The sequence below is a fragment of the Vipera ursinii genome (genome assembly GCF_947247035.1).
Source record: "Vipera ursinii genome assembly, chromosome: 6".
NCBI classification, from domain to species: domain Eukaryota; kingdom Metazoa; phylum Chordata; class Lepidosauria; order Squamata; family Viperidae; genus Vipera; species Vipera ursinii.
This window is the reverse complement of record NC_139515.1, coordinates 59,876,465-59,889,619: the sequence shown is the minus strand read 5'-3', so window position 1 is coordinate 59,889,619 and position 13,155 is coordinate 59,876,465. Positions and strand designations below refer to the sequence as shown.

Sequence of the window (13,155 nt, the reverse complement as noted above, 5' to 3'; positions counted from 1 at the left end):
CATGATTCTGAATAGAAGTGGAGGCCACTTTTGCATATTCATATTCAAAACCACAAAACTTGAGAGCGAAGAGGAAGGAAGATAATTTGATCAAAGCAAATGGCAAGGTGACATAGTTAACTTTTCTCTTAGGTCTTAGTAAGATGGAAGGTCTATACAGTCCTTGATTTATTCATTTAGGAATCATATGAAGTTAAAATGGCAATCAAAAAAGTGACTTCTGACCATTTTTCACACTTATGACTGTTGCAGCATCCCCACGACCATGTGATCAAAATTTGGATCCTTGGCAACTGGTTCATATTTAAGAATGATGTTGCAGTGTCATGTGTTCCCCTTTTGCAACCTTCTGACAAGCAAAGTCAATGGGGAAGCCAGATTTACTTAATGATCAAATTACTAACTTAACAACTGCAGTGATTCACTTAATAACTGGCAAGAAAAGTTGTAAAATAGGACAAAACTCACTTTGCAATTGTCTTGTTTAGTAACAGAAATTTTGGGCTCAGTTGTGGTCATCAGTCAAGAACTACATGTACTGTGAACTGAGTGTTTGTGAGAGAAATATACATCTGCTATCTGAAAGGCCATATGGTTGGTTAGGTGCTTCTGATAGAATCCTCATCTGTTTAGGATTTTATTTGCTCCTTTTTCCCCTTACTAAGTGTCCATAAGAATAGTGAATTTATTAGAATTCTGGTTTTTTTGGGTAGGACTTATGAGAGTTCTGTTTGTGTTAAAGTTCTCATGATCACATTTATTAATTTTCTAAAAGGGCTTACATGAAAAAGCTTTAGAAGACAGTGAGAAGGCTTTGGGATTCAACAAGGAGAACATCCGTGCTCTCTTCCGGAAGGCCCGCTGCTTAAGTGAGCTAGGAAGACACAAGGAAGCTTATGAATGTAACAGCCGCTGTTTGCTCTCACTCCCACATGTAAGTGGTAATTTCCTCTTTTCTAAATATTTTGCATTATTAATAGAAAAGTAGTTACCGTAAATATTTTAAATGACTAAAATGATATTACAGTTGTAGCATATTTTACAGGTAGTCCTTTAGTTTCAACACCATTTGCAACTAGAATTGCCATTGCTAAGTGATATGGTTGTAAAGCACAATATCATGTGACTATCTCACTAACAATGGTACTGTGGATAGTCTCATTTGTCATTGTAACCAAAAGACATATGGGTCATTAAGTGAAAAGGAGAGGGAGTCCCAGACGAGTGTGGGAAGGTAGGGGAGGCCCAGTGCAGGCTGGGTGAACTCAGGAAGGCTCGGAAAGAGGATGTGGGGCATGTACCTATATGCAAATGCAGGGAGCCATAGGGAAGGAAAGTGCTGGGGGCCACATGTCTATGTGCAAGCCCATGGAGGCAGGGAAGGAGGCCACTGGTGGGTGGGTGCCTATGTGTGAACACAGGGAAACTAGAGAAAGGGCACTGGAGGGTATAACTGGATGCCGAAGGAAGAAGGGTGCAGTGTGTGTACATGAAAGGCTGGTGGGAAGGCTTACCTGAGTGACTGGTGATCTTCCCTCTGTCTTTCCCATTGACTTTTACTTGTGGAAAACCAGAGAATGTTGGCAATGGTTATCACATGACTGTGGGATGCTGCAAACAGTCATGAGTGCAGGTTGATTATCAAGTAGCTTTGTTCACAAGACTGCTGATGCACTGCAACAGCTGGAACTTTGATTTTTTTTTTTTGTTCAGTGGTCATGTGATCATCATTTGTAGTCTTCACTGCTGGTTTCCAATAAGCAAAGTCAATGAGGAAATTGGCAGGGGGTTGTAAGTGGTAAACCCAGGACCTCGGGATGCTGCATCTGGACAGTCTTCACCTAATGGTGGCGACTGGGACTGCTGGAACTGCAGGCATGAAACATCATGCCTTATAATAACGGCATTACCTAGCAGTTTCTGGTGCCAGTTACTGTTGCATTAGCAAATGTAAATATTTACAACAATGTTACATCCTTTATCTCTGCAGTACTAAGTTACAAAAGTCTGAAATCTGGTTCTAATGAATAAATTCTGTGTGATCACGATTACACTTGATATATGATATATAATGAAATATTTGGAGCAAAAAATCTGTTGATGATGTACCATTATAACTTTCATACTTGTTATAATTTCTGATTAATTTTACAATGTGGCAGAATTTATTTCACTAGAATGCAAAGATTTTTTTTCCTTATGTTAATAAAAAATGTTAATAGAGCTACCTAAAAGAGTTCAGTTGAATTGAAAGAGCAAAGGATAGAACAATTCAAAAGTAAGTAAAACTTGTTTCACTGTGTATGAAGTTGCTATGGGCTTTCTTAAAAGAAAAATCATAATTATTGCAAATAATACAAGTTTAAATTATTTACTTTTTGGACTTTTCACTGCCAATAAAATAGATGACAACAGTTTTGTATTATCTGTGACTACTGTATCTGGAAATACTGATAGTCCTTAACTTACATCCACAATTGGAACCAGAATTTCATTGCTAAGCAAGGCAGTTAACTGACTCTCACCCAATTTTACAACCTTTTTTTGCTATGGTTGATAAATGAATAATGCATTTGTTAAGGAAATCCAGCTTCCCCCCATTGACTTTGCTTGTTGGAAACTGACTGGTAAGGTTACAAATGGCGATAACATAATTTCAGGACACTTCAGCCATTGTAAAGACCTGCTTGCCAAGCACCTGAATTTTGATCACACACCTTTGGAAATGCTGCCATGGTTATAAGTTTTGGATTGATCTAAGTCACTTACTGGTTGTAAGTCGGTGCCATTGCAACTTGGAATGGTTGTGAAATGAATAATTATAAGTTGAGGACTATATGTAATCTGTAATTGCTTTCTCTACTGAAGGATGAAAGTGTGGTCCAGTTGGGTCAGGACCTTGCACAGAAGCTGGGATTAAGAGTCCGGAAAGCATATAAGAGGCCTCAGGTATGATATTTGCATCCAACCTTAACTTCCCATGACAGTGCACATATTTTTATTTTCCCCCCTCCCCCCAATCCTGAAGCTTGAATCTTTTGTATCATTTTATACTTACAGAGTCCAATATTAGCTGAAAGCATTTGGTCTGTATTGAAAGGTCATGCATAGTCAGTATATATGGGCACAGCCAAGCTTGGCTACCTGTATATGTTATGTAGTTTTCCCTTATTAAAGCTGAAATTTCTTTGAAAATGTGTCACTTATCATTGTTTAAGTCTCTTAAGTGTCTGCTACTTCCTCTCTCTTTCTCTCTTTGCAGCAGGATTCAGAAACATTTTCTGTACTGAGTAATGGCCTGACATCTGCCTTATCAAATCAGGTATATCTTTACTGTTTAAACAGTTTGAGTGGAATTGATAAATAGATGACATGTTTTCCTGCTTGGGTGAACATAATTTGTTACGCGAAATTCTTAGTTAAAAATGTGGATTAAAAAAGGCAAGAGGTAGATAGAGCAAAATGTTGTGTTGATGAAGAGCTGCATCACCCATCTGAAGAGCATTTTAATGTTCCCCATTTAGAAGGATGCAGCTAGTCAAAGTTTCCAGACATCCTTGTGGACAAGAATCTCAGAGGGAGAGTGAGCTATGTTTATTTTGTATTTATTTAAAACAATTATATGTCCACTCATTTTAAAAGCAGTCTCTGAGTAACTCACAATCAACTATACATAACTCTGTATATCTGCATTTAAATTTTCTAAATAATTTCTGATCATTTTTAAATTTTAAAAAGTTATTAAAAGTGAAGGTATTTAAGAGATGGATAACACCATCTCAGTTTTTATAAGATTAACTCTGCCTATATGATTTGAACAAAAAAATATCCTTTTAAGAGCTGGCTTTTTGCTTTTCACTTTTTTTGAAAAATAAGCTTCAGGCCCAAGTACAATTCTTGATGACTATAGGTAGTTCTCGACTTATGACCATTCAGTTGGCACTGACAGAAGTGACTTATGACTGGTTCTTGCACTTAACGACTGTCACAACATCCTTGTGGTCACATGATCAAAATTCAGGTGGCAACTGGCTCATTCTGGGGTAACATGATTGTCCTTTGCAACCTTTCCAGGGAGCTTCCGGCAAACAAATTCATTGAGAGAAGCCAGATTCACATAATGACCATGGTGATTTTATTAACAACCATAGCAAAAAAGGTTATAGATCAGACAGGACTCATGTAATGACTGCATCACTTAGCAACTGAATTTCTGGTCCCATTTCTGGTCATACGTTGAGGGCTACCTATAGATCTTAAAGCAATAGGGTGATTTGGGAAGAATTGATTTCTCCTAATGTTTTAAATGAGAATTTGTTATGATTATTTAAGGCTTATTTTCAAGGCACAGTCTAGAAATACACGAACAGCACTTGACTAGATTTGAGTTTAATTGAGATGCAAATGGGAAATCTTTGAGAACTGGGTATCTGCTGTCCTGAATGAAAGATGGGTAAAGTGAAATAGTAAAATAGACTAAAATTTGTAACAGTAAGCTGGCTTTGAAGCCCACTTAGTTTACACAAGATGGCTCTATCTGTTGTCTCTTGGGTAGTAGTTTGGTAGTATTCACTGCCACCGGTCTTCCAGAATGTGTCCGTTCTCATAATGCTGATGTGTAAAAGAGAGAGGCTTCCCAAATGATTGTCTTTTTGGTGACTTAAGGATAAAAATGGAAATAATAATTTATGTAATGCAGTCTTTGCCCACTTAGTATAAAAGCATACAATTAGTTCCTCTCCTTTTGAGAGAGAAATCAATCTCAAAAGAGAGAAAAAGTTTTCTGCTTTCTAATCATTATTGACTACTGGTGACTGTCAGAACAAATTCCTGCGGTGTTCTAGGAAATGTTTTCAGAGTTGGTTGGCTACTGCCTTCTTCCTAGGGCTGAGAAAAACCTAAATGTCAGTGATTGAAAGCATAGGAGCCCTGCTCCATTTGAAAGCTAGCAGCCTGAAATATTAAAAAGAGAAGAATAAACAACTATTTGGGGGTAATCCAAATGAAAAGATAATGAAGGATGTATCTCATCATACAAGTGTTAAGAACATTGTGAATGCCCACTTATGCTTTTATTAGCTGAACATAAAACCTTCCTCCAGAGAGTTTAAGAATAAGTAATTTTTGTTGTTTTCAGAAGAAGCTAGTTATATGGATTGGTGATGGCTGTGTGTTGTAACAATAAAAAAAGTTTTGCAAAATATTATCATAGGATCCAGCCAATCTCAAAGGAACAACTTTCAATCCAAAACATTGTTTCATAGGGAATCCAGTCTTGCATTTCTGTACATCTAGATTAGTTATTTGTAAAAATTAGAAAATGAAATTGAACTTGCTCAAAAGAGAATTGATTATTTTTTCTTCCTGCTGCAGACCAATGGATTAGGCTCCATAGATGACATTGAAACAGGTAATGCATTTATGCTTCTTTGATTCATAGTTATTCCCACCACCATCCTCAAACAGAACAAGAGGTTTTGCTTTCAGAAAGAAATATTTGGTTATCAGTTTAATTTATCACTAAAGCTCCTAACGGGAATAGCAGGAAATGCCTGGGAAAAGACAAATCCTTTCTTTTTGAGAAGTCAACACAATTCTTTCAATTATTCTCACTGTGCAACCAGTACAGGCTGAAGTTTATAAATGTGAATAGTGGCAATGATAGAGCCGTTGCTAGAAACATTTGACCTTCCTGATCACATCTGTATACTGTGTTTCCCCAAAAGTAAGCCCCAGCTTGATTTTCAGGGATAGGCCTAATATAAGCCCCCACCCCGAAAGTAAGCCCTAGTTTGGGGGCGGGGGTAGGGACGCCACATGGTGCTTTGGGCCATTTCCGCCATTTGCACCAAGAAGCCGAGCAGCTCTTCGGGCCACTGCCGTCGCTTGCAGCAGAATGGTGCATGGCACTTCGGGCCATCCTGCCACAAGCGATGGCAATGGCCCAAAGAGCCGCTCGGCTGAGCAGCAGAAACGGCCTGAAGCGCCATGTGGTATCCTGCCGCGAGCGACAGCATTGGCCCGAAGAGCCACTTGGGTTTCTTGCCGTGAGCAACAGCAATGGCCCGAAGTGCTGTGCAACCTCCTGCTGTAAGCGGCGGCACTGCCGTGATGAGCCACATGGCTTGACAAGTGTTGGGGTGTGGGAGGCCTGGCTGTGACAGTCCTTCTGGTAAGGTAAGGAGTTCTGGGCTCATGGAGAAGCTTCACCTGCCCACCACATGGTGATCAGCTGCAAGAAGTGGGAAGCGTCCGCTGAAGAGTCAAGCAGCGGTGCAACAGGTGTCGGGGTGTGGGAGGCCTGGCTGTGGTGGTCCTAAGGTAAGACACCACCCAAAATTAAGACCCAGTGCTTCTTTTGGAGGCAAATATATATATAAGACCGGATCTTATTTTCAGGGAAACACAGTAAGAATGGTTTGTAATTCTGAAAAGTGTGTTTGAATTGGATATCATGAGACAGTTTCTACGAGTATAATTCTAGTGTATATATATAGGCTAATGAAGAATCTTTTCACAAAAATGAACAGTTTGTTTTGAAGATGGGAGAGATTATTAGTTGAGCAGTAGAGGAAATGCTTTTCACTCAGAATGTTCTGTGTTCTGATACTGGACTCTTTGGCTTTTTAAAAAAAAGATGATACAGTACAATCATCTCTCTCTTGAGACTCTGGAAAGCAGCTACTACTCAATAGTCAATGCTAAGTTACATAGACAACTATATTATTATTTGACATTTGCTTTGTATTTTCTCTCTCGAGTGCGATGCATGATTAGCTGTAATCTCATACTTCGTCTTCCAGACAGTTCTATTTTCCTTCAGTGCATCGTCACTCCTAGTGGTTCTTCTGTCACTGCCAGCAAAGCCAATGCCTTTTCATCAACTGATTTGGAAACGAAAAGTCTGCCAACATCACTCCCTGCTACTGCCCTTCTCCCTCCTACAGATGTTGCATCTATACCAGAATCTGACAGTGTAGACGACTTCACTGAAGGAGAAGTTCTTGGAGATGAACTGGACTCAATTCTGGATTCTATTGCAGATGGATCCCAGTATTCATTAGTAAGAGTGACTTTTGTAGATGCTCCTCTGTTTTAGTCACTGATCTCTTGCATCTTCTTCTGAATCATTACAGGGTTTGGCAGATTCCATGCTCACCCTCCATCACTGCCTTTTAAATGTCTCCCTTCTAAGTAATGGAGGACATTTGTTATGTGTGTTACATAATGGTACACGGAATTGTTCATTATCTCAGGGAGAGAAAGAATTAGTGCAATTTTAATATTTGAAATTGTCTAAATAAGGATAAGCAATTGAAGACTAAGATTATATACTTCCTCTTCTTAGCTTCCACTTCCTTGAGTTACAATTAATCTTCGATTTATAATCACAATTGGCTCCTGAGCTTCTGTCACTAACTGATTCGGACATAAAGCATGATGTCATGTGACAGCTTCATTAGCAACTGCAATCCTGGCAGTCCCAGTTGCTATTGTAACTCCAGACACATGGGTCATTAAGGAGGAGGCAGAGGGAGTTCCAGATAACTGCAGGAGTGGGGGAGGTCTGGCACAGGTTGCATGAGTGTTTGGGGAGGTTGCTGCAGTGTGGCACAACCTCAGGGAGACCTGAGAAAGAGAGTGTGAGAGACTGGGCTATCAGACTCTTGGAATTCACAGCACCATAGTGCAAAGTAGTCCCACACCAAGAAGCACAAAGGAGCTTTTTGGCATGCTGTGGAGTTGTAAGAAAACCCTGAGCTGCAGTGCAGTGCCATTCCTGAGTCTGTAGAAGAATGGACATAGCTGATTAAATGTTATTAGGGTTTCCTAGTAACACTTTTCAGGGACGCGGTGGCTCAGTGGGTTAGGACGCTGAGCTTGTCGATCAAATGGTCGGCAGTCTGGCGGATCGAATCCCGAGTGCCGCGTAACAGTGAGCGCCTGTTACTCGTCCCAGCTTCTGCCAACCTAGCAGTTCGAAAACACGTAAAAAATGCAAGTAGAAAAATAGGGACCACTACGATGGGAAGGCATCAGCGTTCCATGCGCCTTTGGCGTATAGTCATGCTGGCCACATGACTATGGAGACGTCTTCGGACAAGCGCTGGCTCTTTGGCTTTGAAACAGAGAGTTGGAAACGACTAGCACGCATGTGCGGGGGAACCTTTACCTTTAGTAACACTTTTCCCATTTCCCAAATTGTATTTAAAAGGGAGCTCTGATATCTGTTATAGGGAAATCCATCACTTAATGGTAGAGCGCGCCTACATTTGCATACAGAAATTGCTGGTCTGAGTCCCTAACACATCTAGGCCATTATTAAAAGTAATAAAATTTGGACAAATGTAATAGGTTACCTAGCTAAAACTTTTGGAGCTCAGTCTCAACAGTTTTTCTTTCATATCCAAAAAGCAGTCATAAGAGTGATTGTTGTCCATATATTCATCTTCATTTGAGCTGATTTGTCTCCAGTGTATTGCAGTTCCTATAAAAATGACCTGGAATAGTGTACTTGTTGGATAGATGTTCAAGCTAATTGTTTTTCTGCTAGTCTTTTCCTTGATTTACTATAACTTTCCAAAGTTTATGTTCCCACTGGGATAGTTGGGCTATTGTGTGCTTGGGTTCCCTTTGTTCAGTTATGCTACTTATTTCAAGCTTGCCCTGAATACCTATTTAGCTTTAATCATGGTTAAATTGATGCCAGCATACGTATAACCTGTCGTAGAGCTGTACTTTGTATTTAGAGACAAAAGGCTTCAGATTGTGCAGTGTCATGAATGTAGCACTAGTCTGCAACTCTTCAGAGCAACTGCACATTTTTTTCAAGATTGCATAATAACTCTTCATAATTATTCCTCCATCCTTAGAAAAAGACACAGCTGGTTAAGGAGTTACAGGCAGTTCAAGCTCCATATACTCAGAAACATCCTTTTCCCTTGAGTCCAGAGTGTTGCACGTCCCTAAGTGATAAATAGCATTACAGAAGCATTTGTTTCGTGCTTGATGTTGCTGCCACATTGGAAAAAGTAATTGCGGACTAATTTTAGAGTGAACTGGTTTCCTGTGACATTTTGTCTTATCTGGCTACATCCTATCTTGCTTTACAGTGGTGTAGAGGTGAATCTGTTATAAAGTTCAATATGTCTGGAAGTGTAAAATAGGAAAGTCTAACTTCTCCCCTTTAATCATAACACATTTTTATTTCACCCCCCCCCCCCAGTCTCTTGTCCGTGGTGCCATTCCTGCCAATCTGCCGAGCGAGGTGCCCCAGCTCATCCCTGTGTTTCCAGGTGGTACTCCTCTTCTTCCTCCTGTGGTGACCGCAAACATTCCAGTCTCCACACCGCTGCCACCTGCCTCCTTTGGCCTAGTGATGGAGGCTACAAAACAACTCTCTCCTTCATCTGTTCTGGATACCTTTGAAACACCAGTTGGGGGCAGTGGCACATCTCCTTTGGATTCACTGGATTCACTAGATCTGCTCCCATACACAGAGTCTCGGCTGGATATGTTAGATGCTTTTGGAACCAGCAGGGGATCATTGGATGCTTTAGATACCTTTACTGTTGGTAGGTATGGGAACTATTTAAATAATGTTTGCATGTGACACAGGAAGAGCCAGTTCAGTGTAGTGATTAAAGTGCTTGCCTAGAAAGCAGGAGACTGTGAATTCATGTAAGGCAATAGTCTCCAACCTTTCTGGGTAGGTGGAGTTTTTTTTCTGGGGGGAATGTTTCGCATACGCACATATGCTGCTTTTACAAGTGCAGATTTGCCAGCTTGTGCACACTCGCCCACCACGTCCACGGATTGGGGTTGGGGACCACTGATACAAGGCATGAAATCTGGCTGGTGACTTTGGGCCACACAATCTCTCATCCCAACCCACTTTACAGGGTGGTTGAAGAGAAAAAGAGGAGGAAGGAATGAATATTGTATATATTTGCTGCCTTGTGTTACTTATAAAATAATAAAGGCAGGATAAAAACATAATAAATCTATTAAAGAGTAATTCTGCATCAGTATTTCATAAGGAGATGGCATTTCTCTGTCTTGGATCAGTCCCTCCATTGCTGTTTATGGTTCATTTTCCCATCTCCTACTCTCCTACAACCACGTTGTCTTTTAGTGATTATAAAATGAGTTGTGTCATTTTGTATAATATCTATTGTGGTTGACGTTAAAAGTGTTGAATAATAGCTTTAGGGGATCCATTGTTGCACATCAGTGGTCCCCAACCTTTCTGGCTATGTGGACCGGCAGCAGCTGTGGGGAGCGGATGTGTCAAGCAAGTAGAGATTTCTTTTGCTGCATATGCCAACGGGACAGCTGACCGGATGGTTTTGCATGTGCACCTGCCACTTACACAAATGGAGCTTTGTGTGCTTGCCTGCTTCTTGCACAACCCAGTTCCCAATGGGCCAGGGACTAGGGGTTTGGAACCCCTGTTGTATATTTATAGACAAATCTGAAAATAATGCATGGTTTACAACAGGAATGAATTGTCCTGAAAACATTAATATTTAATGCAGGCTATATCTCCCGGGATTGTCTACCATTGACCATGCTGATTAGAATGGTAGATGTTCAGCAATTTCACCCAAGGCATGGCAATAAATTCCTCTTTAGAACTGAGCCATTAGCAGTGGAAGAATCAAGGCCAAAGCTTGGATAAATAAATTGTTCTTATGGCAGATAAAAGAAATCCTAATAACAGTCCACCCTACTGTATGTGATAAGATTTAAATATTACCACTATTTCCCCCACCCTTATGTGGGAATAGATTTCCTGCCACTCATTTTTGGACTTGGATATGAAAGTCATTTGCATTCTTTTCATAATGGTCCTTTCTAGTTTCAGGCTGTTGGGTTCCAGAATTGGGTTTCAGCCCTAAATATATGTGAAATTTGAGGAGTACAAAGAAAGGGCTTGTGTATAAGTACTGCTGCCATAGTTGATAGGATGTTGCATAATTGATATTCACATAAATTTTAAATTAAATTTTTTCTCCCCACTGTTTAGAGGAAACCAGCACCCAAGAACCCCGCCAGCCTGCTGGAATTCAAAAGTCACTACCAGTTGTGAGTAACCTTTACTCTTAATTAAGAAGAAGAGAAATGTCTATTACACTGTTTTCCTCCAGGCCCTCAATTTCATTAGCAAAATATTGCTGTACTTCCGTTTTTTTAACTTCACTTCCCAGCCCATTCGAAAGAGTCTGTCGGAGTGATCATAAATTGAGTGATTTGATGTTGGATGAGTAAAGGAACACTTTCCTTTTGAGTCTAAAACATTTTATGACTGAACAAGCGAACTTCGAAACCTTGCAGGAGGGGAACGTATATCTTTCTATAAGAAGAATACTGCTTATTTTAATATTTGCTAATACTTTCACAATAGGAAAAAAAACTTCTTTTCTGTGAGATACTACATGTTGAAAATGAAGCAGGTTAAGTTGATCATTATTGTTAAAGGTGTAGTCCTTGACAGTTCATTTACTGACCACTCAGAAGTTACAACAACACTGAAAAAGTGACTTCTGACTATTTTTCTCACTTAACAACCATTGCAGCATCCCCATGTCATGTGATCAAAATTCAGACCCTTGTCAACTGATTCATATTTATGAAGGTTGCAGTGTCCAAGGGCCATGTGATTACATTTTGTGACCTTCTGACAAAGTCAATGGGGAAGGCAGATTGACTTAATAATCGTGTTACTAACGTAACAACTGCAGTGATTCACTTAATAACTCTGGGAAGAAAGGTGTAAAATGGGGCAAAACTCACTTTACAATTGTCTCGCTTAGCAGCAGAAATTTTGGTCTCAATTGTGATCATAAGTCGAGGATTACCTGTATTTTTGTTCATTTGAAAAATGAAGAACCTTGGGGAATAGTAGATATAGTAGATGTTTCTGATTTCTAAGGAAGCTTATTTTATTATCTTTTTCAGGCAAACCAAACCGGGTCAAGTACCCACACCACAGTACCCAAAGTTGTAGAGTTGCTTATGTCTCAGCCGGAATTGGTGATGTCCAACACAACTCTGCTTGTGAAGAATCCCTTGGTGTCCACTCACATTTTCAAACAGGCCTGTCACATCTGCTATCCCAAAACAGGTCATCTGCTTATGATGAAGATGGCCTCAGATGATTAGCAAAACTGGACACTTGTTAATATTGTCCTCTTTCGTAGGTCCCAAAGCTGGTGATTATACTTATCGAGAAGGTCTGGAACATAAGTGCAAGCGAGACATACTGCTGGGCAGGCGTCGTCTATCCGAAGATAAAACATGGAAGAGAATTCGCCCACGTCCAACCAAGACAAACTTTGTGGGATCCTATTATCTATGCAAAGGTGAATTGAAGAAAGAGGAGAATGTAATAAAATGCAGACTGTTTCATGAAGGAGGAAAAGTTCTGTGCAGGGTGGGCTGAAGAATGTGAGGGCAATACGTTATTAACTTTTGTCTATTTACTTAATCCCTGTGTTTACTGATTGTAGGGATTTATAAAACTCTCTTAAAAATTTCCAGGTATTAAAACTGTTAAAACTCGAACTTGAGAGCACAAAAAGTACTCATGCTAGTGGTAAAATTGAAAACATGCATAATGAGAACATTCAGGAAATATTCTACTGTTCATCTAATGGTCATCGTGAGGTTTTAATTTAGTAATATTTGATGTGGAATGTCATACATCCTTAGAGACAACCCAAAATGAGAGAACCCAAGTTAAATAGTCAACGTCTGTGAAGTAGTTATGGTACTTGAAGCAGTCTTAACATTGTCTCTTCTCCCCACTGAAAGTAAATGCAAATAATAATAAATAGTCAATACTTTGTTGCCCTTGCATCATGATGTAAGGCAGGGGTGTCAAACTCAATTTCATTGAGGGCCGCATCAGCATTGCGGTTGCCCTCAGGGGGCCGGGTGGGTATGGCCGGGATGGGCATGGCCTACTGGGTGGGCGTGGCTAGAGTGCATATGGCCTGCTGGGTGGGCGTGGCCAGCTCTACATCGTTCGCCTCAAGGGTGCCTATGGGGGCCTGGGCAGGAGTGGGACAGATCTGAGAGTCTCTGGCAGAAGGAGATGGGACCAGGGCCAGGGCCAAGGCAGTGGGGGTCGTTCCCGCACTGTTTCCAGGA

General features: G+C 40.3%; 1 protein-coding gene across 6 annotated transcripts in view; it reads left to right on the top strand.

The window, feature by feature from the left end:
- Positions 1 to 13,155, top strand: part of ZC3H7B (zinc finger CCCH-type containing 7B) — a 49,705-nt gene that overhangs the window by 12,673 nt on the left and 23,877 nt on the right. For 4 of the 6 annotated variants that reach the window (XM_083366396.1, XM_083366398.1, XM_083366399.1 and 1 more), the window contains 9 exons: positions 776 to 934; positions 2,869 to 2,949; positions 3,263 to 3,322; positions 5,374 to 5,410; positions 6,804 to 7,063; positions 9,227 to 9,575; positions 11,030 to 11,088; positions 11,962 to 12,127; positions 12,204 to 12,365. In XM_083366396.1, coding sequence (XP_083222522.1) covers positions 776 to 934; positions 2,869 to 2,949; positions 3,263 to 3,322; positions 5,374 to 5,410; positions 6,804 to 7,063; positions 9,227 to 9,575; positions 11,030 to 11,088; positions 11,962 to 12,127; positions 12,204 to 12,365 — 1,333 coding nt within the window. The remainder of the gene's footprint in view (positions 1 to 775; positions 935 to 2,868; positions 2,950 to 3,262; positions 3,323 to 5,373; positions 5,411 to 6,803; positions 7,064 to 9,226; positions 9,576 to 11,029; positions 11,089 to 11,961; positions 12,128 to 12,203; positions 12,366 to 13,155) is intronic. The other 2 variants (XM_083366397.1, XM_083366401.1) reach the window with 2 other exon arrangements.